This window comes from Gavia stellata, chromosome 24 (assembly GCF_030936135.1).
Source record: "Gavia stellata isolate bGavSte3 chromosome 24, bGavSte3.hap2, whole genome shotgun sequence".
In the NCBI taxonomy this organism is placed as follows: Eukaryota; Metazoa; Chordata; class Aves; order Gaviiformes; family Gaviidae; genus Gavia; species Gavia stellata.
Genome location: NC_082617.1, coordinates 3,192,614 through 3,220,476, shown reverse-complemented (window position 1 = coordinate 3,220,476; position 27,863 = coordinate 3,192,614). Strand labels below are relative to the sequence as shown.

General features: G+C 47.6%; 1 protein-coding gene across 1 annotated transcript in view; it reads right to left on the bottom strand.

The window, feature by feature from the left end:
* The window catches only part of CACNA1B (calcium voltage-gated channel subunit alpha1 B), a 302,202-nt gene that overhangs the window by 179,765 nt on the left and 94,574 nt on the right, over positions 1 to 27,863 (bottom strand). The window contains exons 4-6 of the mRNA XM_059828688.1: positions 20,460 to 20,551; positions 18,198 to 18,350; positions 11,585 to 11,772 (exon numbers count right to left, since the gene is read on the bottom strand). Coding sequence (XP_059684671.1) covers positions 11,585 to 11,772; positions 18,198 to 18,350; positions 20,460 to 20,551 — 433 coding nt within the window. The remainder of the gene's footprint in view (positions 1 to 11,584; positions 11,773 to 18,197; positions 18,351 to 20,459; positions 20,552 to 27,863) is intronic.

Genomic DNA, 27,863 nt, shown 5'->3' with positions numbered 1-27,863 from the left:
TTGCTGAGGGTGTACTCAATCCCCTTGTCCAGGTCATTGATAAAGATATTAAACAAGACCGGCCCCAGTACCGAGCCCTGGGGAACACCGCTTGTGACTGGCTGCCACCTGGATTTAACTCCATTCACCACAACCCTTTGGGCTCGGCCATCCAGTCAGTTTTTTACCCAGCAAAGAGTGAGCCCATCCAAGCCATAAGCAGCCAGTTTCTCCAGGAGAATGCTGTGGGAACTCTCTCACGTTACATGACTTTTCAATCTGGACACTAGGCAAGGTGACTTTGATCTAGAGTTTCTCTTGTTTCATGAGAAGTTATCCTATTTTCCAGAGTTACTGGGTAATTTTCGTCCTGCAAGGGATTCACAGAGCATTTGCTGGATTTTGGCACAAAGAACACAAGAAAGAATAAGAAAATGTTGCTAGGAAAAAACATCTGGATTAAAAATTTCCTATTTGAAAGTCTCTATAGCACTGGGAATTTTATCCATTGGAGGAAAAACAACAGGTTCCACAGAGAGGTGGTAGATTCCCCATCCCTGGAAACATTTAAGGTCAGGTTGGACGGGGCTCTGAGCAACTTGATCTAGTTGAAGATGTCCCTGCTCATTGCAGGAGGGGTGGACTACATGATCTTTAAAGGTCACTTCCAACCCAAACCATTCTATGATTCTATAAAAAGAAGGAGGGAGGCTTGAATGTCTCGAGTGCTGACCCTGAAGGCAGGCAAAGGAGGACAATGGCATGTTCTGCCAAAAGAGCAGCTTCAACTTGCACCTTGTAGCACCCTCATGAGATACGCCAACAGATTGACCACAGAGGACCTCTAACACAGCAGACTGTTCCCTGCCTCTCTACTGCTAACACAACACAGGAAACAGCCCTGATACCACCCATCTGTGGAGCTCCCTCAGCCCAGCACCCCCTCAGTTGCCTTGCACCCGCACACTGAGCATCCCGCTTGTCCCACCACCAAGTCGCCCAGACACAATGCCACACCAATACGTCAATATTGTACCCGTTACAGCAGCCTGCCATTGTTCCTCTCCTGTACCCCAGGACACATGGTCTGTACATTAAAGAGCAGACTTTCTCCCAGAGCCCACGCACAGCCAGCCTCTTCCGGAGGAGAACCTAGCCGCAGGTGTTTTAGGTTGCTGTAGGAACTACAAGAGCAAATGAAGTCTTCACTTTTGGTTTTCTTAGAAGTGTTCTGTTATTCTCTTCCACTCCAACCACAGATGTAGCAGTCATGGTATAAGCAGACTGGCATACTTGTGAAAGCACGCAGCTGCCTTTTTCACCCTGTGCAGGAAAGCAATTGTTGGGCATGTAAGAGAGCTGCTTGTACCCTCAATGCTATAATGTTGTCAAGCTGCAAATGAATTTCTTCAGCTGGAGTTTTCACTTCTTGGCAAGGACTGATGATTAAGCTGTTGTTTGGAGAGATTTTAATTTCTTTTCAGAGAGCAATTGCTCTGTTGAAGGGGCTCTTTAAGTTTGTATGATATATGTCATTCTCCTGCTGTATATCTTAAATGTCTCTTATTAAACCTGGAGGTGGCAACCCCACAGTCATTTTGAATATACCTTCACTGAGACATTAAATAAAATACGCAGAAGATTCAACGAGGCACTTAAACTCTTGCTCAGCTTTACACATTTTCTCAAGTGCTTTTCTGAACCGGGTGATTTGCTGCATCAGGACTGAAACATCCCAAACCTTTTAGCCTTAGAGAGAATGTCCATGCAGGCACAGGGTCAGACAGTCTGTGTTTCCAGATGGGTGGAGACCCAGGCGTGGTCAGAGACATGCACTGCACCCATCTTGGCACCTAAACATTTCAAAGCCATTTTAGCCATAGACATGCTCCACATTTTCTATTATATCATCTTTGGATTTCTGCAAAACCTTCCAAATGAGGAAGTATGCAAAGCCTGCCACACAGTAACGCTGCATCCCTAAAAGAGCTGGGAGTTCAGCCCTTAGGCAAACAAGCCCTACAGCCCTCCAAAATCCAGGAGGAAAGCATGAATAAATGGATAACAACCAAGGCACAATTTAGACTGGTATAAGACTGTTGTACTGACAGCTCATCATCCCACACAGGATCCATCAGTTGTACAGATTCCTCCATTTATCATGTGCTTTTCTCTCTCACAGGGGCCAGCAGATCAGCTAGGCAGGGGAAACTTGTGCTGCTTGTTCAGTGATCTCCAAAGGATTTTTCAGCTGAACTACAAGCCTGTTGATGAACACACCAATTTATTACAGTGCTATATTACATATATCTGACCAGGTCTCATTAGTAGCAAATATGTTACTTCAAACCCTGGTGTGAGGCTTCTCTCTGGAAAAACAGGAGATGAGAAACCCAGTCCACCTCCTGCTCAAGAGCAAGATGTTCAGGACATTTTGGGCATGGACCTTTAGGGAGGGTTTTGGGGCATAGAGAAGTTCGGTTATTTTTATGCCACCCGGTTTCTGCCTGGCAGCAGGGCACAGGTGGAAGGTGATTCTGCTTATACAAGAGTTTTTGAAACTTGGTAAAGATGCTGAGAACTAGGTGACGGTCACACACAGGTGATAATGATAATCTAAATGAATGAACTTTGACCTAAAAGACTAATTTTTCTACATAATAATAAACTTCTCTGCCACTCAAGTAAAACACACATTGTAACAACGTAATGGGATGGAGCAGGCTTAAAACCAGCAGGAAACATGGGTGAAATCCACACCTCTATAACCAACTGGAAGAAGGACCATGCATCAACCCATTCAAGACCTCAGAAGACATAAATGGGACGTAGGCACTGCACAGGCCACGTGCAGGCTCTCTCTGTTGAGATGGGTTTCACACATGGCGAGGCTGCAGCCAGAACTTCCAACATGGTTTTGTGCTCGAGTTAATAGTTTGACTGATCGGTTCTGTGCTTTTCTTGCCAGGGCGCGGTCATCCCAAAGTCGGTCCCTGCCTTCTGCAGACTTCCAGTACCATTTCTGCACAAGCACAAATCCACAGTCCAGGCTTTTCCCACAGCTATTCGCTAACTCAAAGCTGCTGCTGGGCTCTTGGCTGCCTGCTCCTAATCCTGCCATCGCTGCCCAACTGCCCTGTAAGTGATTGGCGATACCAAAACACAAGAAATCAGCACTAGCCCCACAGCAGCAGCGAGAGACTGGGAATTATCTATCACCTTTGTGTGCACATATAAGATGGCTGATTAAAGATTTATTTATTATTACCAGATTAAAGTCATCCTAACTCAATAGCGAATGCGATTTAACACTAACAACATTAGGGGATTTTCTTCTTTGTGAAACTGCAGAAAGAGAGCACAGTTACATCCGTGCAGCACCTTAGCACAGCACAGGAGCTCAGCTCCCATCTCCATCACAAGCGCATGACTCCAGCACATTACACATGCCCTGCTGGCCCCGTAACGCAGCACCTGGTCCCCAGCATCTCCCTTGGCATTCGGTGCATTTCCAAGAGCAAACGCACAGTGACAAAAGTTCAGCACTGGTGAACACCAGGTCCCCGGGGTAATCTGTCCCGCAGACAGAGCTATGGGAAACTTTGCACTATATATGTAACCCAGCTGTTAGGCAGATGCCGTATGCTCTTGGGTCTGAGATGCTCTGAAAACCTGAGAAGTCAGAACAGCCTCCTTGCTACAGACAAGACTGTGGTGGCACATTTCTTCACACTCCTCTAAACGCTGCTTGCTTTATCATAATTAGTTTTTTTCATCTGTTCGCTCCTCACTTCCCATAGCATGCTGCATTTTTAGGTCTCCCACAGGGCTGCATCCACCTCTTTGAAGATGCAGGTAAACCTTGAGGCCCTGGCCACATGCTGTGTTCCCAGAGAGCATTTCAGCTCATGCAACACAATATCAGAAAGTCTAAGTGGAGGCAGAGCACCCCTGTTGTGATCATGCCGCTCTTGTGCAGCTGCTAATGCCGAGCGTGGCATCAGTCTCCTGGTCTGTTTTGTGGGTACTGCTCTCTTCCAGCCCTGGGTCCTGGCAGCCCCCATTCAACTGGAGCAAATCTTGCCCCTTGGACACAACAGAGGATCCAGTATAAAAGAAAAACAGTATCAGAAATGTGTTCTGTGATTCAGAGTGGCAAAACAAAACCCTTCCTTGTCCTTACTCTTCCTGTTAACGTAATGTAAGGAAAGCACTTCAGCCCGTTTTTTCCTCCTTTTCCTGTCTGCTTGTGCTTTTGTTGGCTAAACAGTTTTGTTCCTCAGTACATCAATTCAGAACAAGGAGAGCTGATACCCACTCACACACCCAAAGAGTGAGCATAGGAGACTGAACCCATCACAAACCCCCTCAGCTCCTGACACTGCAGGCTGCCAGCCCCAGGACACACAAATATCACTGCAAACAAAACCTCATTTATTCTCATCCATCTCAGGATCTAGCAATTATGGATTTGTGCTTTAGTAGACTGGCTTCAGGTCACTTCTAACAGACCGCAGACAACAGTACATTAGGTGTATTAGGAGAGAAGAGCAATTTCAAATTCACCTTCATGGAGTCCCACAGGCTTTGCTATTGCATTTACTGCTATACCAAAGTAGGCGTGACAGTCACACATTAGGAAAGCCAAGTGCGTAACCTCACAGGAAACCACAATCGTGAGCAAAGGGCCAGCAAAAAGTCACCTTTAAGCCTTAACTGGCAGGTTTAAGAGATGCCTGAAAGCATGGCGGCTCTTGAGCCCAGGAGAAATCTCACAAGCAGGCAGAGAGCCAAGAGGAACCCTTAATCCAAGTCTCTGAGATGCGAGGATGCAGCTTTATGTTATTTACTTCCCTTCTGCTTTCTGTTGCACGTTCACCTGCACCCCACCCTTCCTCCGCCTTCCTGGAGGGTTTTACACAGGAAACCACCTCATGGTCCAGGCAGCCAGTGCTAGTCACATCCAAACTCCTCCTGAGGAACATCACCTTTGATTCCTCAACTCACAGTTGTGATTGATGAAGACCGAGTGTCAATGGTTCAATCTTTATAGATAAATGACCCCAGAAAGGCATATGTGAGCTCTCCAAACAACTGGGTCAAACAGATTCTCTTCTGCCCCTTCAAGCCTCAACACATCCACCATCCCACCAACAAAACCATCTCTGGGTTGGCTGGAAATGGAACAACAATTATATCCCAACCTTCCATTTCTGTATCTTTACAGGAATCAAGAAATTCAAAGACACAAAGGGGAATGAAAAATACCAAGTGAATCATAAGCTATTCTAAATTCAGTGAGGGTAAAGTTCTGGTTGGGATCTAATTTAGGGTAGACTTACATTTTATTTGAACTGTTCATTCCTACTTACAAGCATATTAGGTTAGGCCCAGTCCACAGTCTTTAAATACCCACTGGACACTAATATTTGACAGTAGAAAATAGAAGAAAAATGAAAATCTCTTGCCATTAAGATCAAAAGAGAGTGAGTGTACACTTTGACATTTCTCCTTTCCTGCAAGGAGTCCCTATTTTGCAAAGCAAATTCCACCATGTAGCTTTGAACTCCTGTAGAGAAAAGATAAAAGGTGAAAACCCAGCTCTTTGAAAGTCAACATCAAGACTTCTGCAAACTTCAGATGAATCAGGTTTGACCCTTGATTTTCTGCAGGAGAACTGAGACCACAAACCACACTCCTCAGCTCCTTGGAAGCTCATCATGCACCTCCACAGCAAAGGCATGACTACACCTTACAGAGGGGTTATAGACCAGCTAGCTCAAACAGTGCTGGCTGTGTAATGACCACAGCAAGGAGCTCAAAAACCTTCCTAATCCACTGAGTAGACAATGGAAAACATTGAGCTCCAGGCTAACCACAGCTACAGTGCTAGGTCTACCTCATTGAAGGCTACCAGTGTCTCTCTTCTCTGGTTACAGGCTCTGCAATGAATGCTTCTACTTGGCATAGTAAAAGATTTGTTTGAATTGGGGAATTCATGGGCAGGCACAAGAGTTTTCAGGCTTTTCTCACTTTGGAAAACAAGGTGAGCTTCCAGTAGGAATCAGAATCGAAGGCAGGAGAGTGTTTCACGATGGACAAGAAGGTTCTTGCATGGGAAAACCTGAGAATTACTGCTATAGAAGAGGAAAACAGGAGTTATACTATTGCCTCTTTAAAAAGTTTTACACCTCCAAACAGCCTGTATTAACAATATGCAATAGATGAATCACTGTCATTCACAAACACTAAGCATGTAAACAAGATGATCTAAAATACCATTGTTTAATTTAAAAACTAGATCAGGAGGAAGATCAGGACTCAGATCCCAGGGCACCACAGTTTCTCTTGCTGAGCATCTGCATTATTTCCTCCCACCTCTGTATTTGTCCCCAATACTCAGTCTCAGTTTTCTCTACCCAGACTCTGCACCTTAGTTTGCCAAGAACTTGGAGGCCATCACACACAGAATCACTAAGGTTGGAAAAGACCTGTGAGATCATCAAGTCCAACCATCAACCCAACACCACCATGCCCACTAAACCATTCCCGCAATGCCATGTCCACACGTTCCTTGAACACCTCCAGGGATGGTGACTCCACCACCTCCCTGGGCAGCCTGATTTTCCATCACTGGAAATGTTCTCCTCCCTCAGCAATGCTAACATCCTCAATCTCCAGCAGCCACTGGTTATTGTCAGACAGCTATGCTTAAAGCATGATAACAAGTGCAACATGGTAATACTTAGCATATTAAAATACTTTATGGGAACTAATGAATAAGTTTACATAACAGTCCCAAGAAATAATACGATAACCAGTTACCGCTTACCTCAGTAATGGCCCCCTCAGGCACAAGCAAAGCGGGCCAAGCAGAGCAACCCTTGCTGTCTCGCATCACCTCCAACCCCAGCATGATGCTCCAGGTGAGCGCTACTCACTGCAGAAAGAGCCTACCCTGAGCAACAGAGCCCAGAGCAGAGCCCGTGTCAGCACCACCAAACTAGGACCCAGAATGTCGAACCAGCCGGATGCAGGGGTTGGTCCACATTGCTGAGAGGCACAACTCCTGTTGCTGGTCCAGCAACAGGACTGGACTAAACTAGTCCCAGTTGCCACTGGACTGAACTAGTCCCAGTTGCAGAAAAAGAAGTTGGGTTTTCTACTCTAGGGCACGTTGTACTTGAGCAGCATTGCTGCCCACAGCGAGCAGGTGCTCTGGGTAGGTTTTTCCCTAATCTCATGGTTCAGAAGATGCTCTACCTGTACTTCAGGGATCTCTGATCTGTCTGCACTGGATTAGACTGAAAAACTCTTCACAACACCGGACTATGGCACTGATTCCTCCCAGACTGAGGAAAACAGTTTAGTTACTTTATTTTAATACATTCCCAGATCATGTTGAAGCCTTGAATTAGCAGGAGGTAAGCGTACTCCATTTGCTGGAGAAAAGGTTGTTCCCTGTCCTCAGAACACAGCAACTTTCCTAAATCACCTGTTGCTCCTTGGATCTTTTTGAGTAGAAACAGGCCACAGCTGACAAATCTGCAGCTCACACAAGTGCCTGTTTGGAGCAACTGCACTGATGCTATTGTGCTGCTGATTCAGCTTATTCTTAAAGCATTTCACCCAATTGATGATTCAGTCTTTTTGCTTCAAGCATAAATCACCTTCCAGAGAAAGTCTTGCTAGAAAGCTTTCATTGGCCCTAATTAAAATGAAAGTCTGTGAAAGTATAAACAGTGGATCAGCAAGGGAAAATTGGGCTGAGATTTGTGAACTTGCATTCTCCCTGCCCTCCTAATCCCTCAGTTTATCACAGGAGAAGGAGTGAATATTTGCAAGGTAGATTACTTACTGCAAAGCCTAGCCTTTGATGCTATTTTTCTCCAAATCTGTAGGAAGGCTGCATCTGGACCACATATAAAGCCATCTCAGTCCTTTGGAAATGACTGAATAACCCTTCACAACAAACCTCTCACTCTGGAAAGACCTGAGCCAAACCATCAAACTCAAGCCCAAGCTCCTTCTTTCCTGAACATCAATTTACACCAAACCCTTCAGCTTGCCTGATGCCACCACAGACCAACTTTTCAGTCTCAAAGCTGCTTTTAGGACAGAGCCAACTCTCTCCCTTGGTTAAATTAATGCTGAACTGGTAAAGCACATCTCGCCCTGCAACTGACTCCAGCCATCACCGCTGCAAACTAAGAACCTTAACTCTTCTGAACACCCCACAGCAAATGTAGTAGCAGGAAAAGAGGCGCAATAACAAAGCCCTATCAATGCAGGACAATCAATCACCACTTTCCAGAAGGAAATGAATGGGCCATTAAGAAAGCAGTCCATAACCACAGCTTCTCCATAATGGGTCTCGGTCCTAGACCGCCTGGCATCAAAGGGATTTCAGCCCTAAGAATGGATCACGTGTGGGGCTGTCTGCTTTAATGGCAGGAAGGGAGATGGTTTGCACAAGCAAGGCAACAAACCTACCCCAACCAAACCCAACACGTGGCAGTGGGTACACAAAGGGATGGGTGAAGGAAGGGCTCTGCTAAGCCTGGGGAACAGCAGTCTTCCCCGCTTTCTGGTTAGTTAGTGGGAGAAAAAGCACCAGCCTTTTTTCTTACAAATGCATAATCACAGTTTACTTACACTGCATCGCGCCTCTTGTGGTCCCACAGCCTTTTGCAAGTCTTAATTAAGCAAAACATTGAAAGTAGGTTCACAGCTCAGCTCTCATGAGTATCCTGCATCAGGGGAATGCTGGTTTCCTTGACGAGACCAGAGGCTGGAGCTGGCAGGGTAACTGGCTCCACCATTGCAAAATTGTAAAATTGTCAAGGCCAAAACCAATCTCCTCAGCAGTGGAGAACCCAAATGGTGGATCAAAGCTCCCTGAACAAGTAATAACCGCTGACACTCCCCGTTGTCTGAGCCTAAATATGCTGGCTTAATTCCTGTCCTCCACAAACCAAGGAGAAGGACACTGACACATGTTCACTTACCCCACTGTTCAAGTTCGGGATGCAAGAGGCAGCATCTTCCAGCTTCTTCCCATATCAACCCGGTATGGGTCCAGTAGGGATCCAGCTGATTCAGACAGCATTAATGTGCAGTTGCTGTACTGATGGGTGCTGGATGGACAGACTGGTTGCATTGCTGTTACCTCGGCACAGTCTGACAACTGCATCCACAAACACCCACCCCATGCTGGGTTTTCAGTCATCGCTGCACCGTGGTTTGGGCTTTTGTTTCGTTTTTAAGTTTGATGAACTTGGAGTAGGCACAGGAGAAACCAAGACGAAAGCCAAGCGGCCAGAAAACAGCAGATGACTGAAGCTGTGAAAAAGTTAAAGGCTGCACGGAGTGGATCTTCTCCACCCACATCTTTTTCTCAGCTACTAACCTGCAAAAGCACAGCCAGCTCCTCAGCAAGCAGAGCAGCACAGGGAGGGGGTGACACAGCATGCAGGGCAGGGCCAAGGGAGAGGGGGCAGAGATGGCTGCTGGCACCAGTTACATCAACACCGTCTGCCGAGGGGTCCTGTGGCACGACACACACCACTCGGCCTCCACCCAACAAGCAGACCGTCCAGAGACCCTCATATCTGTCAGGGACACGAACCCACCAAGCATTAAAACCTAAGCTGGGGTCTCAGACAAGGCTTGACATTATACAACACATACTCAGCTGCATCTCATCCAGGTGTCTGTTTCCAATTAGATTAATGGGTATCTAGAATGATACTGTAATAGTTTTCAAAGCAACCCCCAAAATCAATACCCCAATAGTAAGCTCTGGTTTTTGCACGTGGTAGAAAAGGCAGTTTGGGAGAAGATGATCTAATACACCACGTATTGATTAATCAATTCCAGCCAGGATGCTAATGGGCCTTTCTTACAACAGTTGGCACTAGAAGGAAGGAGCGGAATTGCTGAATGAGAATGGGAGAAACTGGTTGTGCAATGAAGTTTCAGGGCGAGGGGAGGGCATGCAGTGGGGAAATGGGCCCTTCTAGAGATCGCTGTAAGTGGGCAGAGACTGGGAAGAAATGGAGGAACTGAGCAACGAATAGTGAGGGTAATAAATCAGATATATTGGCTTCAAACACAGCAGAATTGTACCTTGCAATTTATAGTGGTTGATATTAATAATACTTTCCTGTTGCTACAGAAACCCTCACAGGAAGGTCTGCGAAAGAGCCCAGCATGGGTCTAGAGTCTATAATGAAGTAGACTGAACACATTGTAGTCCTACCAGCCAGTGAAATGGTCTGGAGGCATTATTAATGCCTACCTTAGTTATTTTTCCACATTGGCACTTCTGGCTAGGCCAGCATGGGGTAATTCAGATCATCTATGCACAGCTGTCAGATTGTCCTTCCTTCTACAGTCAATGGAAAGCAGCAGCCAGTGTAGCCATACATTGCTAATCACCACCACTTGCTCTCTCCTTCGTGCCCCTGTACTTGATAAAGTCCTTTACTACCACAGAAAACAGAAGTACAAAACAGCTGGACCATCCTCCAGACCCCAACCGTAGCACTTTACACCCACTGCAGAAACATGCGAAGATCTGAGTAAATCACAAAGCTGGGGAGAACAGGTCTGCAACAGATACACAGATCCCTTACAGCTCCCAAAGAGCAGCTGTCACACTTTGCAAGGAAATAGGATACAGATGCTGGAAACCAGCTGAAGGGCTCTACTCCCAGCCTGTTAGAGAGGGTTAGGTGCTTGCCTCTCAAGACAGGACACCTCGAAAGTGTAGGCATAAATCAATTACAGACACAGCATTACACTGCCTGAAAGACAGCAGAGTCGTTCAGTTGTTGCTAATTGGGTGAGGTTGCCCTACTCTTTGTGAAACTGGAAATAGTAAAACTGACCAAGATGTTTTGACCTTGAGTGACTCTGACAGCCATGGTCCTGGCTGGCAGGAGGCACAGCCAGCTAAGACCCTAGCGAGGAAATTCAGCCTGGTGTATCTTCTCCACAGCCAACAGAGCCATGCCAGGTGTGAAGGTGACTGATAGGGCTTTGTAAAATTGTATTGGAGTTGCCAAAATTAGTACTGGACCTCGGCGCTAACATCCAGCTGACGCTGCTCATTGGCGTAGATTACAAGCTTGACCATGAAGGCTAGACCCTCCCTGTCAAGAGAGAAAACCTCTAGGTACAATATATTAACGAGTCACTGGTTTTGCCACAATTTGATAAGTGATTTTCTAGGGGACATTGTGAGAACATGCTCCTACTCACCCATTCGTCCTACACAAGAGCACGCCAGCATCTTGGAGCAACGCACGCCAATTTTTACACTGGCAACACCACACTGACACAAGATACCATGTTGCAGGTAAGCAAGCCTGCAGCCGCAAACCACTACAGGTCATGATAGTCGTTCAAATGCTCTTACAGGACCTGCAAAACGACCCTCAAAAAAATAGGAACAATCCTCCTAAAAAGCAGGGTGAGGTGCTAATCAATAGGGTGAAAACGCATAAACTGAACTACTTTTTTTTCCAGAACAACCTTTTCCAAACCAATGCAATGCATAGCAGCATCCCAGGAGTCCCACAGCCCCAGCAGCAGGACTCACATTGTAGAGGATGTCGGTCCATCCCTCCATGGTGATGCACTGGAAGACGGTGAGCACAGCAAAGAGGATATTGTCAAAGTTGGTGATGCCGTAGTTGGGCCCTTGCCAGTACTCCCTGCAGGTAGTCCCGCTTTCACACTGCCTGGCAGGAGGCTCCTCTCCGCAAGGAAAATCTCCCACCTCATCACCTGCAGAGAAGAACAGCGGGGAGAAAAGTTACCGACTGAAGCCAGTCAAGCAGCTGGTGCTGCTGCACCCTCCTTGCACCACTGCACGAATGTACTTTACGTTTCAGGCTTCCTTGTGCCACTACAGGCACGTAAAAGATATTACGCCCATGTAATCATTTATATACTGCCATGTTATAAGAGACGGTTTAGTGGCAGGGTGGAGCAGAGCCATCCCTGAAGTGCCCATAACTTATAGTTTGGCCCAGTGTTCAGCCATGTCATAGATGAGAAACGCCACAAAAAACACCCCAGTGTGATAAAAGCAAGGGCATGAGAATGGTGCATCCTTCAAACGCTGGGAGCCAACGGTACACTCTTGTACAGCATAGCTAAGTGCTAAACTTTGGCACCATAACATTAAAGCAAAAAGGCAGGTTCTTCACCAGTGGCTTAAGCAAGAGCTGCTTGTGGATAGCCCCAAAATTGTCCAGATACAGATGTTAGACCACAGCTGCATGAGCAGCCCCTGGCTTCGTCACAAGGCAGGACCACCACAGCAGCCTGCGAGGTGGACTAAGAGCTCCAGCCCCTCTCCAAGCTTCACATTTCTGCCCCAAAGGGCAATGCTGGGGAGCGTAGGTACACGTGGCAGAGAAAGCATCCAGTTGTCAGCTTGTCTGCAGCAGGGATGGAGTTTCTCTGCAGAGTTTCATTTCAGACCCAGAGAAGGCAAAGGAGGATGAGTCTGTCATAGTTAAGGATCACAAGGGATGGCCAGAAGGGTGGCCGGCATCTTCCAGGGTCAGCTGTGAAGTCTGAAGCGTTGCAGCCCTCCAGAGACATTGCAAGCACCAACACAGAGCAGTTTGGAAAACTAAAGTGCTGGGTTTTCAAAGAGAATAAATATACTAGGTAATATTCCTATTTACACAGAGATGCAATTTGGGAAATATTAAAGGGTTTTAAAAGTGACACGTTATGGTAATGGAGCAGCAAACTGCACAAAATCAAATTCACCGGGGGGAAAACAAGATCAGCACTAACAATAATTAGGAATAATCATTCCATAGAGCAAAGCCTGCAGGAGGAAAACAAGATTGTCACTGTGGCTCCAGGAGATAGATATAGATATATATATATATGTATGTGCGTGTGACACGTTTTCCTGTTGACTCAACACCTTAACGCAGGGCATCTCTCTCCAGCTCCCATATGGGTCACCACAGGCTTTCATAAGGGCTTAGTGAGACAAGCCTGCAAAAAGAAAATACCAAACCTGCCTCTTGCAGACCATTTGTGAGCGTGCCTTAAAAAAGAATCCAGTTTTATCTCCGTTTGGTCTTTTGTTGTCAGGTAGTGCTCTGAAAACGCAACGCACATCTACTGTGAAGGGTTGGGGGTTTTTTTTCCCCCCTCTTAAAAAAGAGACCAGAACTGGCCCCTACTCCCATGGCTGGGGAAGACAGAGAAAAGGGGAGTCTCAAGGAAAAATGGGAAACAGATGCCCTCCTCTCCTGAAGCAGCTTCAGGGCACTTGGGCTGGCTCAGCTGTGGAGGGTGGCTGCTTAAAAATAATCCCATGACAGCAGAACAGGACAGCATGGAGGATTGCAGGGAGAAGAAAACAAGTCAGGCATCCACTGGAAAATGTGCTGCCATTAATTTTTACCCATTTTTCATTAAAATAGAGAAATGTTTCCCCTAGCTTAGAACAGTCTGTCAGGCTGAGTGGCAAAGGCCTTTTGCCATATTTTGGTCCCCAGGGTCCCTCTTCATTGCAGTTTGTTACTGACCTACCCAGCTACTGGATTAGCAGGGCTATAGCAACATTTGCTGTTGACACCTCTACTTGGTGCCCTCCAAGATGTGCTGAAGTAACAGCTGGTACCTCTCACGTGGCTCCTGATTCCAGGAAAAATCCCAGGAGTTTGCTCACTTTGGGGATTTGGAACAGAAACAAGCATGAGCAAGTCCTCCTCCTGCAATTTTCTACCCTCTGACAGAGGCATCTCTTTAACGAGGTTCACATTTCCACACTCAAGCCAGCCTTTGGAGCCCGTGGTATCAGGCCTGGGCTTGTTAATGCACCTCTTCAGAGATGATGAGCACTTAGGTTTTAAAAGGCTCGGCTGATGGCTTTGCGGGATGCTCTGCTGCTCCGCTCACAAGGGACCGCAGCGCCAGGAAACCTCACCGCTCTCTGCCTTTCCAGAAACGCCATCGCGCCATTTCCCGCCGAGCAGGTGGAATCGATCCCCATAATTCATCCGACAATCTGCCCGTTAGACCTTGAGAAAAGCAGGGGCTGTAAACACAGGCGCCTTCCCACACCGCCCGGCGAGCGGATTCGGGGGGAGGTGAGCCCGGCCACGCTGCGTCCTCCCACCGAGACGCCAGGTGCTGCGATGCAGAGATATGCAACACACACACCAGTTTTTCGGCTGGACTCCCAATTCCTAGCTGGGAGCCACCCAGCAAGCAAGAGTCACTTACACACGACATTACACGTGACAAAAATCTGTTCTCCGTCCCCAAGCCTGGCACAGAGCTCTCTCAGTCATCACTGGTGTCAGAGAGTTGTCTGCAGAGAACACAAACAGCTTTGGGTTTTATTTTTCCCTTTTACATTAACTAGCTTCTGAGGGGAGGGCAAAAAAAAATCCCTCTTCTCTTTAGCTGCTGGCTAAAGTCAGCCCAGTAACAAGAGAGCCTCAGAGCTCAGCCTGCAGCCGCTACTTGCAAACGAAGGATGCAAAAATCACCCACCTTGGTTGTAATTTAACAGATCTGACAATGCTCCTGGAAAATGCAAACCTGCTCATAATTGCTTTCTCCCTGCCATCTCACCAAAAAAGCTTCTGCTTCCCACACACCTGCATTGCCACTGCTGTTATTACAGAATCACAGAATCACTACGGTTGGAAAAGACCTGTAAGATCATCAAGTCCAACCTGGAAAAAAAAAAAAAAAACACCAACGACCACACAACAACAACAAGCCACAACACACCAAAAACCAACCCACCCAACAACACACAGCACCATGTCCATCAAGCTACATCCCACAATGCCACATCCACACACTCCTTGAATACCTCCAGGGAGGGTGACTCTACCACCTCCCTGGGCAGCCTATTCCAATGTTTCACTACTCTCTCAGTAAAGAACTTTTTCCTAATATCCAACCTAAACCTCCCCTGGCGCAACTTGAGGCCATTTCCTCTTGTCCTGTCACTAGTCACTTGGGAGAAGAGACCAACACCCACCTCACCACAACCCCCTTTCAGGTAGTTGTAGAGAGCGATGAGGTCTCCTCTCAGCCTCCTCTTCTCCAGGCTAAACAACCCCAGCTCCCTAAGCCGCTCCTCATCAGACTTGTGCTCCAGACCCCTCACCAGCTTTGTTGCCCTTCTCTGGACATGCTCCAGCACCTCAATGTCCTTCTTGTAGTGAGGGGCCCAAAACTGAACACAGCATTCGAGGTGCGGCCTCACCAGCACCGAGTACAGGGGCACGATCACCTCCCTGCTCCTGCTGCCCACACCATTTCTGATACAGGCCGGGATGCTGTTGGCCTTCTTGGCCACCTGGGCACACTGCTGGCTCATATTCAGCCGGCTGTCAATCAACACCCCCAGGTCCTTTTCTGCAGGGCAGCTTTCCAGCCACTCATCCCCAAGCCTGTAGTGTTGCCTGGGGTTGTTGTGGCCGAAGTGTAGAACCCGGCACTTGGCCTTATTGAACTTCATCCGGTTGGCCTCAGCCCATCGATCCAGCCTGTCCAGATCCCTCTGCAGAGCCTTCCTACCCTCAAGCAGATCAACACTCCCTCCCAACTTGGTGTCGTCTGCAAACTTGCTGAGGGAGCACTCTATCCCCTCATCCAGATAATCAATAAAGACATTAAACAAGACCGGTCCCAAAACTGAGCCCTGGGGGACTCCGCTTGTGACCGGCCGCCAGCTGGATTTCACCCCAATTTTTTTAAAATTTTTTTTTTACAGGGGAGGGTGGATCAGACACTACCTTCATCATCCCAGCCTGAGAATAGTCATTCAAACATTCAAATTACTGTATTTCAAAGGCCTAATCATGTTAATAAAGCCAACAGGTATTTGGGAATGGTAAAGCAGCACAAAGAGGTCAGCACAGATATTTGGGTTGGTTTCTCCGACTACAGCAGACGTGATAGTAATTAACAGATACCCATCAACTATTGTTCTGGTTTTTTTCTTTTTTTTTTAATTAACCTTGACATAACCCATCGACCTTATTAAACAAGGCCATGAACACCCATTTCCTGAATGCGCAGGCACACGGTGCCCAGCTTTACCAGCTCTGCAGAGCCTCCTCAGAGTCTGAAGTCTTAAGATGATTCTGGTATCAAGCCATACTTCTGCCTCAGGATTTCAACTGTAGATGTCAGTGCACAGCCAGGACGAATGATGGTGAATTTCCCCGACACAGATAAGTCAACCACAGTTGACCCCAAATGACACTCTGGGCTCTGGACATCCCCTATTTGGCCTCCATCGATGATTTAGGACAACTGAGGCCACAGGTCTTGGAATTCCGAAACCGTCAGCGTGCTCGCCTGACAGCTGATGTTAGCACTTGTTAAACTTGATGCTTAGCACTTGTTAAAGCCAGTGGTCCAGAGCAAGCTCGTGCCACCTCCCTAATAAAAGGGTGGTTTGGAATACGAACACCAACCAGCGTCGTGAAAGGATTCAAGTCTTTATTTAGTTCTTCTGAACGTTTCAAGACCAGGGTCCCAGGTCCTGGAAGCAGGTCCCGCAACAACTCATCCGGCACGTTCACGTGGCAGTACCTGTACAGCCGGTCCACGTCCCCGAGGCAGATGGCCAGCGGCTTCCCCCCCGTTCCGCCCCTTCAGGCTGTAGATGCTCCGCACGGCGCCGGAATCCTGTGCCAGGCAGGCCACGCCGTACACCCTGTCCGTCGGCACCGCCACCAGCCCGCCCGCCTGCAGGGCACCGACGGCGGCCGCCACCGCCTCCCTCCAGCCTTGTGCTCCACCGCTTCCAGCCCGCAGAGGGTGGCGCGGTGTCCTCCTCTGTAACTGCTGCAGTAGCCCCAGAGACCGTGCAGTGGGCTGGGACCTGTTCTGCTTGGCATGAACACACACACACACCCCCCCCCCCAAAAAGATTTTCCTCTCCTACAAATCCAGTCCAAAAGTCCATTCCTTCCAGGAATCGTCGTGCTTCGCTCACAAGTCACAACACCTGCCTGTCCTTGACAAGTTGTGTTATGTTTTTCTAACATTAAATAGGAACATAAGCAAGAAACCGATTTCACCTGGCTTTTGCAAAGCTCTGTGTAAACGGAATATATTAAACTGTCTCCATGTTGTTGTTAGAAAGCGCTGCGAAGGATGCCCAGAGATTTGGCAGGGATGTTCTTTTATTACCATTTGAATGCATATAAATAAATCAATATTAAGACCTATTAGTGATAATCACTGAAAATACAAGGCTGTGTTTTAAAGGCAGCCAATTGTACCTTAAATTGCAATCTTCTAGAGACAGGGACAATATTTTCATCTGCAGATAGCCCAGATAACCACACATATTAGCACTGCTATGAAGAAATATTAAAAAATTACATGGAAAAATTGACCTTTTTTTTTTTTTAATTAGAATGAGCTCTGAACCACGGACAAGCAGCTGGCTTTGACATGGCAGCCGGTCCCAGCCAAGGGTCTCTGAGCATTAGTCCTCTCCACCTCCATCTTCCAGGGTTTATCACTCATTCACAGGCAGACACATCATTTACTCTGCAGTGCCCACTTTCCCTTGCCCTTCTCTTTTTGCAGGTCCTTTCTCCATCAAAGGGCTCCTTGCCTTCCATCTATTGTCCTTTTTTTATTTTTTTTATTTTTTTTGGTTGCTCCCAGTCTTTCCAATCTTACTATTTCACACAAAAGTTTTCTTATACCTATGCAACTTGCCCCAGAAACCTTGCAAGGAAATTCAACGTTCAGCAGCTGTTCACAGAGCTAAACTCAATGAAAACGTAAACAGAGACCAATGAATCAAAAAAATAACAAAAAACTCCACCCTTCAACAAGCTGGAACAACAGGAATTTGGTTCTGTATTTCTACTATGAAAAAATTCTCCCATGAGAGGATGCCCTAAGCACCTTCGTCTCACTCTTGTGTAGACTGAGACCAACCCACTAGCACGAGGGGTGCCATGGTGGTGTAACAGAGAGAGGATGATCTGCCCCAGCGCATGTAGGGTGAGCACAAAAGTCCGTTAACTCGGAGTAGGTGGGTAATGAGGGAGAGAATGCAGTGAACGTGGAAGAGGAAAAAGGAAAAGCAACGTAAAAGCAGGATAAAAAGCATCCTGATGAGATGAAGGGGACTAGAAGCATCGTGATGGTACGCTGGGAGGGGAGCGAAGCTCGAAGCTCACCTGTCTCGTTAGAGAAGCAGGTTTTATGAAACTTCCCCATGTAAAACTCCAGCCCGATGATGGCAAACATCACGATGGCGAAGAAGAGGAGCAGCCCGATCTGAAGCAAGGGCACCATCGCCTTCATGATGGACTTGAGGACAACCTGTAAGCCTGTGGGGACAAGGAAAAAAACATGTAATCAGTGAGGGAAGGAAAACAAGGGCTCAGTGGAGGGGGCAAGGTGGGAGAGAGGGGCTGTCTAAGGGAAAGTTTAGGATTGGCAATACCAAGCAATGTTGCTTTTCCCAGGGTGCTATAAAAAAAGATGCTACAGCCATAACGCACTCAAGATGTGAGAGACACAGTCAGGAGAGCTGTCTTTTTCCAACCCCTTTTCTTCAGATCACGGATTCAAAGGTGTCTTAAACCTCAGAGACACAAAAAGGACTTTCCCTGAAGCCGCTGGAGTCCCAAGACAGCCCGGAGCTGGAGCAGTTCCTTAAGGCAGATCCTGCAGCAGCGTGGATGCAGCGGCAGAGCTGGGCACTGCTATGGTGGTACCCCCTGTCCCAGGGAGGGCAGGGAGCACCGAGCTGCACAGGAGCTGCCTTTCCCTCCGTGACACACAGAACAGCCGCAATGCTGCCGTGCCTATCGCACCCTGCTTCTGGAGAAACAAAACCCTGTCTCCAGGGCTGTCCATCCATAGCTTTTTTACTGGCACTACACCTAGTTTTCAATTAAAAATCAAGGGAGATAAGGCAAGAGAGGCTGGAGAGATGGATGTGTCAGACATCGTCATACAGATGCATGTAACAAAAAAAGCTTCAGTGATAAGCAGCAGCTGAAAGCCAACTTGGTGGCCTGTCTTAAGGTACAGAGAGTGAAGGATCGTCACTGTCTTGCCACCTTGTACAGCACTACTGAGGTCAATATGGGTGTATGCAGAAAAAAAAGCGTGAAGATCTGCTGGATGGGAACAATACTGAGAGTGTAGAAGAAAAAAATATACCATGCTTGTGTATGAATGCACCTCAAGGTTGTATGTTTGCTACAGGAGAAAAACCACAGCACACAGCTTTCACAGCATCACTAAAACATGAGAGCAAATAATGCTCTGTGGGAAAATGTGCTGGTCCAAGGACACACCACCAGGTAGGAGAGCGTGTCCTCCTGGGAGGAAACATGCAACCCACACCACGACAGGGACAGCCCTGAGGGGCCACCTTGCTTCTCTGCTATCCTTAGACTGTCACTACCACAACACCATATTGCCTTGCATAGGCAAGAAGTCCATGAAAACACAGCCAGCAGCATCTCCTTATTAGAGATCCTGTTAATAAATGACACCTTTCCCAAGCCTAGCCGAGGACCTCTCCCACGTGGGAATTTAGATTCAACCCCTGCCCATGAAAGGATGCTGATTTCAAGAAATTTTGGTGCCATTATTCCTAAGCAGAACCCCTTGCTGGATTTCTACAGCACCAACGTTTCAATCCTGAAGCAGCCAGGGAAGTGGCAGAGCTGATGCCCCAACTAGCCGCCCAGGAGGAGAGGAGGCTGCCTGGCTGCCAAGGGGTTAATGCAGAGACAAGCAGAGTATCCCACAGACCAGAGGTTCCCTTTCACTGGTTCTTGCTAGAGGGAAAAATCTCTCTGTTCCACATTCAGAAATGAAATACACTCCTGACAGCGATCCCCCGCTAGCAGGCAGAGCAGCTGGTGACCAGTGACAAGTAAAAAGGCAGTAAGCGATGGTGTGGGGACTTTGATGGTTTCAGGGCATCAGCAAGGCATGATGCAGCTCCTCACTGGAGCATTCCGACCCTTCACGTTAGCATAGGAAGTATATCAAGTTGCCCATTGAGTAGGCAAGACAAAGCCCTATCTGCTCTTTCCCTTCATTTTTTCCCCTTATTAAAGGGGTAAAATCCCAATGCAAGATGCTCAGCTGGTAAAGACTGTCAGAAGGTCCAAGCTCAGGGCTGGGGGCCGAAAGCTGCAAAATTTGGGTCTCAGGTCTTCACACCCCACAGAATTAATTCAACCCCAAAGCCAAAGGAGTCCTAGGACAAATCCCTGCCACTCACCGGCAAATTTGGGTGCTGAAATCAGCTGGCTGTACACAAAACGGGAGGACAGAAAATCAGAACCTAGCAAGGGCAGGAGCCCCAGACCACAAAGAAGCAGGGGAAGAAAATACTGCTTAGAAAAGCGTGTAACACCCCAAAAGCTAGAGAGCACCTTTGGCTGTGAAGATGACATTATCATGACACTCACTTGGGATTCCCGACACAAGCTTCAGGGGTCGTAACACTCGGACGGCTCGCAGGGTCCGCAGGTCAAAATCGGTCCCAGCAGTTGCTAGAATCCTAGTTGTAAAAGGGGAGAGAGGGGAAAAATTGAGATGAATTGCGAATTCCTCTTTCCAAAGAATGGTTAAGTGTTGTGTAAAACCAGCAAATATTCAAGCTGCTTTAAACTTTATACCTCGATGACATTGCAAATTGTTTCCATTGAAAGCCATCAATTCACACACTCCTCCAGAGCTGCTGAGCCTTGCTCAGAGTATAAGAAAATCGGCAATATCTGCCTGCTTATGAGGCCACTGACACAGAGCGAGCGGGCCTGGCTCTGGCCGTTAAAGAGCAGCATCCTGTGCTTATAGGAAAGCATACACCGTTTTTCAGAAGGAGACAGTGAGAGGGAAATAAACCCCGCAGTTATGCTAGAAATTACCTGCCAGAGCTTTTCCCTATAATAAATTCAGAAATCCTTCAGGTACTGATGTCTGGTGTTTCCTACTATCTGAAGCAGTTTCTAGCTATGCAGTTTACTCTGTGGAAAATTAATTTTTGTTCAGAGCACCTTATTTGAGGACAATATCCAGAGAGCAGGGTGCAAGTATTTCCTCTGATACGCTGCAGTAACTCTGATAGGAAATACAGCCCCCAAACCAGAATGATTCTTAAAAATGTAAGTGCTCTGCACAGAAAATGAAATGTCTTCACTGTTCTAAGGTGCAGCAAAGAAAGAAATACTGTCAGTGTCTACAAGCCACAATGATGCAAACTCCTTAAGCGAAGACCCTGCAAGGCACACTACCCCACAGAGAGCATGGCAAAACTGTGTTCATTAATTACTGCAGCACTTCCTATGATGCTTCAACAAAAATATTCTTGATCTGAGACAGGGCTCCCCTAACATTAGCCAATCATGCAGTTAGTTCAGAGCAAAAACCCTCACATCATTTCCCCATCAACTGCACCCTTTAAAGTGATTATAAACAATTGCCATTAGTTTTTGTGAGGTTTGTCCCCAGGCTGTTCTACCAAGGTGGAAGGGGCTGAGCAACCAGCCCACCAGTGGGGTCTGCAAGCCCCCAACCACCTGGTACCACACATAGAAGATGCCACCGCTTTGTTAACCACAACTGCTAAAAGCGCTGCCCGCAGGGACCCAACCTTGACCATAATCTGACACATTGCCAACCCTTCCTCAAGAGACAAAGCAGCAGGAGGGACTTGCAAACCTGACTGAAAAGTGAGGTTCCAGAGCTGCCACAGGCCACGGGCAGAGCTGGAAGGAGGCTGCCAGACTTGGGCAGTGAATCCCAGGCAGTCCCTTGGCGATTGAGCACCCAGACACAGCAAGTGTCCCACGCCGGAGGACAGAGATGCTCCGAGAGGTGCAGAGCACCCACAGTGTGCACCCACAATTTATCTGCACCTGCCAGGAGCCCTTTTTCTTGGTTCCTGATAACAGGCTGCTGAGCATTCAGCAAAGTGGCCAGCTACCGTAAAAAATACAAGAAAAAGCAGAGTTTTTAAAAACAAGACATGTAGTTTTACTCTGTAATATGTATTATGCAGGATGTCTGGCAAACTCAGCAACGGAGGACGTGGCTGTGTAGGGAGGACTCACAGCACAGCTATGCTCAGATAAAAACCCTGTCCTTGACTTACTGACTGACTTAGCACTGCTGCCAAGGACGGGCCAGGGAAGAGCAGGATCAGCATTGCTGTGCGGAAAGGGCCAGACTCCATCAGCAGGAGGTGCTGGAAATAAGGAAAAAAGCATGCTGAGATGTTGGATGGCCAGAGAGGCAGCAGCAAGGCAGGACCTGAGGAGCAGAGTATCTATTCTATAGGACACCTGTTCCTACATTTTCGTGACCAGAAAATTCACATTACGTCAGCTCTATCGATGCAGTTTGAGCATAAGCAACAGGAGAAAATTTAAACCAAGAACCATCACATGCAGAGACTTCTAATTTAATTTCTGCACCCATGCCAATGATTTCATTGCTCTTCTCCCTTCCCTCCGTCCTCACAACTTAACTGCTCGCTTATAAACCTCTGCAGTCTGGGAATAGCACACACTTCAAGTCAAAAGATAATCTTAAACATCCACCTTGGATGTTGCTACTAACGGCACAATTAGTCTCCAGCGAGCTGAGATGGATTTGTGCTGTCACCAGGCAGAGCCCTGGTTCCTGGTACAAGCTGAGAGGAGGGGTGCTTGGTATGCTCATCATTTTGTTTCTAAATTCAGAGGGAAAATGGGAGCGAATGGGGGACACCCTCAATTAGTCCCATAGTGCCAGTAAATGTTCCACTGGCTGGAGGTCTTCATTCCAGTCTTGTCTTCCTAACAGGCTTGATGCTAAAACCAGCCTGCTCAAACTATGGCAACACCCCCCTCCCCTTCCTCCCCAGTCAGAACCCCGAATCATTCATTAATTCCCCAGCTAACCCACACAAGGCACCCTACAGCCCACCACCTCCCATGGCTGGAGAGCTGGTCCATGGATCATATCAAATCACAGTCAAATCGTGCAAACCATCCACACCCGTACAGCTGAGCTGTCACTGCTACATCTGCCCATGAATCAGCCACTCTTGAAAAACAATACAACCCCTGGCAAGATTTTGCCTAGAGAGAAAAAAAAAAAAAAATAAGACAGCTGCATCCTAAACAAAGCCACTTTTGGTGGAAGAAACAGAAGACCAAGGGTATGAGGTGATAGCTCTAGGTCTAAAAATCCACATTTGAGCCTTGCAGGTAAATGAGGCAGGGGGTGAGAAAACCCAGGTGGGCATCCAGCATGTTCCCTGCACTAGTCGGAGCAGGGAGGGCTGGATACTGCAGCCTTCTCACGCTGTGCGCTCACAACCATGGCTCTGCAGCCCCACGCAGGTTGTCCAAGCAGTGGAACGGGGGGAAGGAGGGCTCTGGGGCTTTTAGAAGTGTTATGGGGTCAGCGTCCATCCCAGGAGCCCTGGCACATGGGGTCTCACTGCTCCGAAGGACCCACTGGCAGAAAGCTGGTGCCCAGTAATTGCAAGGGAAGAGCGGAGCGGCGGCTTTTGGCAGCTGGAGCCCAGCAAAGCAGCTCGGCGGGGGAAAGCCATGCCAGGGTGGGGATGGTGCCTTTTCTCCCTACAAAACCAAGGCTAATTCACAGCTGCTCAGCGGTCCATTCCCCTGAACTCTTCACAGACACGCGTGGAAAAATGCCCCAGTGAGGGAAAGGCCTTAATTAACTTGGTGTCATTTGCCTAAGTGCCGACTTTCTGTTTTACTTTTTTCCCCCCCTCCAGCTGAAAGCTCTCAGAAGCCACTGTGAGTTAGGCCAGAACAAGTCGGAAATTATCATTAAAAATAAGAGAAACAGAGAGATCAATGGAGCCGGCTGACAAGCACATCCTGATAATCCTGCCGAAGCATCCCTGGCTGCACAGCGAACAGCTGAGAAGAAAGCAGAGGTGACAGGCGAGCCAGTGCCGGAAGAGGGAATCAGCTGTGAAAGGTAAAAAATAGCAAAAGAGAAGATTTTAGGAGATAACCTCACAAAGAAGAATAAATGGCTTGATCTGCAGCCCTTTTTGTATCTTAACGGGTTGTACAGAAACACTGAGATTTGGTAGGTTTAGGATGTTGCCTTTGATAGCACTTCAAGTGCAACAAAATCTCATTAAATAAATTCCTCCATATAACTTGCCTTTTTTTACGTGCAGGATGGCTGACCATCAAACCTTTCTTGCTCATACGCTGCTGTGGAGGATGTGGGCACACATCCTGCCAGCCCAGCAGTGCTCAGGACCACTGCACTCGTTCCTCTCTTTCATGATAACTTGTTTAAATGCCGCTTTCTGTATCACCACCTCCACTAACAAGCTCTGACTGACATCTGTTCCCTGAGACAGAGGCCAAATTTGTGATAAACGCTTGATAACTTTTGTTCTAGCAAAGCTTGGAATAAATTATAAAAACAGCTTATTCCTTTGGGTATAAAAGAAAGCAAAGAATGAAGGGAAAGTTCCTTTCCTGAACGTTACATTACCATAAATAATTAGCAATCCATTTCTTAAGTACCTCAGAGCTCAGGATTTTTGTGTACTGGTTCAGAAAGACACACGCTGTCATACAATGCTGCACTTTTCAGAGTGCGACAACGAATCTCCTTACTGAAGCCCCGATCAAAGAAAATGCCTCGAATCTCCTTCAAGCTTAGCCCCAGGGCTCTAAATCCCAAGGATTGGAGTGGGGAAAAGCTAACCCTGCATCATCCCCCACCTTGTCCTCCTCCTTAATGGCCTTTCAGTGGGTTAATTTCAGTTTTCCCAGATGATCTCTTGGGGAGCAGGTGACAGAGGTGCTTTGCATCTCCCCCAAGGCAGGAAAAGGAACAGAAACACAGGAGATGTCCCAAGTGAGAGCCAAGAATAGAAAATCAAAAATACAGGCTTTTCTATACATGTCCCTGCTTATAGGAGCAACCACACCTTTGGTCCAGCCTCAGCAAAGAGCAGCCAGTGAGGCCACGCTCAACACACACGTATCTGCAGGCGATGGATCGCGTTTTCCGCCCAGTCTCCTGGCATCACTGTCTATAAATCACAACGGAGGCGGCATGAGACGTGCAGGAGAGAACTGGAATTGGCTGCAAGTCCAGCAGCTTCAGCGTGTCTGCTTGGGAGCAGATAACATACAGCCACAGCAAAAAGCAGCAAGATAACAGAACGAGTAACACTTCCAAGGAGATCTCGCCACTGGACCACACCGGTGCCAGGGCAGGTTCTGCTAGAGGAGGAATCGCTGAATTAAGTTGTAGGCATTTTTAATGTAACCTTGCTGTTTATTATAAACTCTAGTCCTAGAAAGTAAGTGGAAACAGCAATTTTTTTCAGAGACCTTATCCCAAGCACCCATTCCTAAGAACCGAATCAATCTCTTCAACGGGATTAGGAGAAAGACTAAATACCCACCAGACAACTTCCCTCCAAAAAAGATAAAACTAGCCAGCAGTACAGCAGCTGTCTTATGAAAAGAAATAGCAACCATCACTTCCTACCCACAGATTCAACCCCACCTAATGCAGATACCTTGGCAGCATCGACCCCAAAATCTCTGACGGTAGCAGGAGCACAGAAAACTCCAGTAAATCAGCCCCATTCCCAGAGCCCGACTTTGGGCACAGGCTGCTGACATTTAACAAGCCCCAGTGCCCCCCAGGAAATGGAAACCAATGGGAAAAATAAATAAATATCTTCATAAATATTGGCTGAGTAGTTTAAAGATGTTTCTCCCATCTATGGGTGGTCTATGGGCTGACTGTCGCCTCTATCTCTGCTACCAGCTAGCTGTGACCCTCTCCCACCGGCTCCTTCCGAATTCCTCCTCCGCTGCCCGGGGGCTGGAGAAGGTCCCTAGCCCCACGGGAGCTGTCACCACTACCAGGATTGTTGGCGAGATGTTCATGGTCCCAAGGGGAGAACCTGCAAGGTCCTTCCAGTCCTGCACCATTGTGAGAACACTTGGGAATTTTACAGTAAAAACTAAGTGGAAAGAAATAATTCTTCTGAAATAAGACATTCTATGGAAAAGATTTGTTTCCCTCAAAAAAAGGCCCATAAAATTAATGTTAAGTAGCTGGGCTTTTTAGCTGGTGTTTTTACCCTTTAAAAGCATATGCAGAGCATTAAAAATTTACAAAAATATATATTCTCCATTTCCTTTTTTTCCCCCTGAAACCATTCACCACAGGAGGCTGCTCTGCCTGCTGCTTTCCTGAATGACTGAAGCATTTTAACCCCAAACCAGCATGCAGCATGCTTCTGCCTGGAGCTGGCAAGACTTTCCAGGATCAGGAATACCAGCAATGCACCAACCAGCGCAGGACAGCCACTGGCCTCGCCATGGACGGCCCAGCCTTTGAATTAATGGTCTTTACTTGGAAACGCCAACTTCTCCAGTGTCTGCCCTGCATAACAGCCAGGAGCCATCCACCTAGCCAGGAGACCCTGGGACGGGTGGAGGTGGCCACCGAGACAGAGCTTCCTATCAGGGAAGCTGCTGCCGAAGCGAAGGGCTGCACCCCACACTCCTGGGTGGAGGAGCGTGCAAGCTCCACCTGCACAAGGTGAGCTCCAGTGGAGTCGCTCAGGCAGCGGGTGGAGGAGCTGCAGGAGGAAAGCAGCAAGTCATGACGGATTAGGGAGGGGGAACAAAATGTAAAGTGTTATTGGGGGCATCGCAAGAAGAAATATTAGGTCCCCGTGGCACTGACCTCCAAGGACTACCAGAGCATCAACAGCAAACAGACAGCACCATGGAGAAGGAGGCATTGTGACCTCTGGCAGCTTGTGGCAACAGGGCATCACTTGCCCACATTTCCTCATACGTACCAACCAGCAACGGATAATGAAGTCTTGGCAGCGGATGAAGCCAACAAGCAAGACTCACAGGGAGAAACCACACCAGTTGCACACGCTAAAAGTTGCAAAAGGATGCGGCGAGTGTTAGTAAGTGGGTGTCATCTGCTGAGAGGCTCCTCAGCTGCAGTGCAAATCAAAATGAGTATTTTTCACCTTCTTAACTCCAGAGCGCACACTGAAGACATTGCTCAGTCTTATGCTGGTGATGTGGTCTGGCTGATTTCCCGGGACTTGAGGGCAGGTCAGTGGAGGCAACCAGCCAAGGGGTGCCCGAGAGCCAGCCCCTCAGACACAGGCAGACGTTTTGTTCAGCGCAGCAAGCCTGGCTTGTGTGTAGACTGCAGGGACATGGCTGTCAGTACCACTGCTCCCTTGGTCTCCCAGCCGCAGCACAACTCTGCATGCAAGCGGTGACTGAAGCAGTTGGAAAGATGCCTCTTTTCACTCAGTTTGATTTCACAGTGTGTGAGCTTTATCTTGACTACCAAAGCCACAGAGTCGACACCAGGTCTGAGCTGATAAGTAGATCTGGCATGCTAATTGCACCATTTAATTTATGGCATTACCAGGTTCATCTGTTGGCTCCATCACTCCACATTGCTGACTTCCCCACCAGCTGTCCATAGTCCCTCCCACATGATGGGGCCCAGCTTTCTGCCTCTCCTTTGGATGAGCATCCAAGTAGATTCCTACATATTGCATCTAAGCCTGCTTCTTCCCTTCAAAGCACATCTACAACACAATGTACCAGGTCCCCACCCTTTCCTTAGGATCAGCCTATTCAGAGCAACTCAGGCTGATCCCCTTGCTCAGATAAATATCTTTCTCCCAAAACTGACTGTATCCATCAATACAGCCTCACGATGGTGAAGGATAAACCTCTCTTCAGCTACAGCATGAAGGGAACAGAGGGCAAAATAAAACACACCAAGGAAATAACAATATTCAACAGCACAGGGTTGCT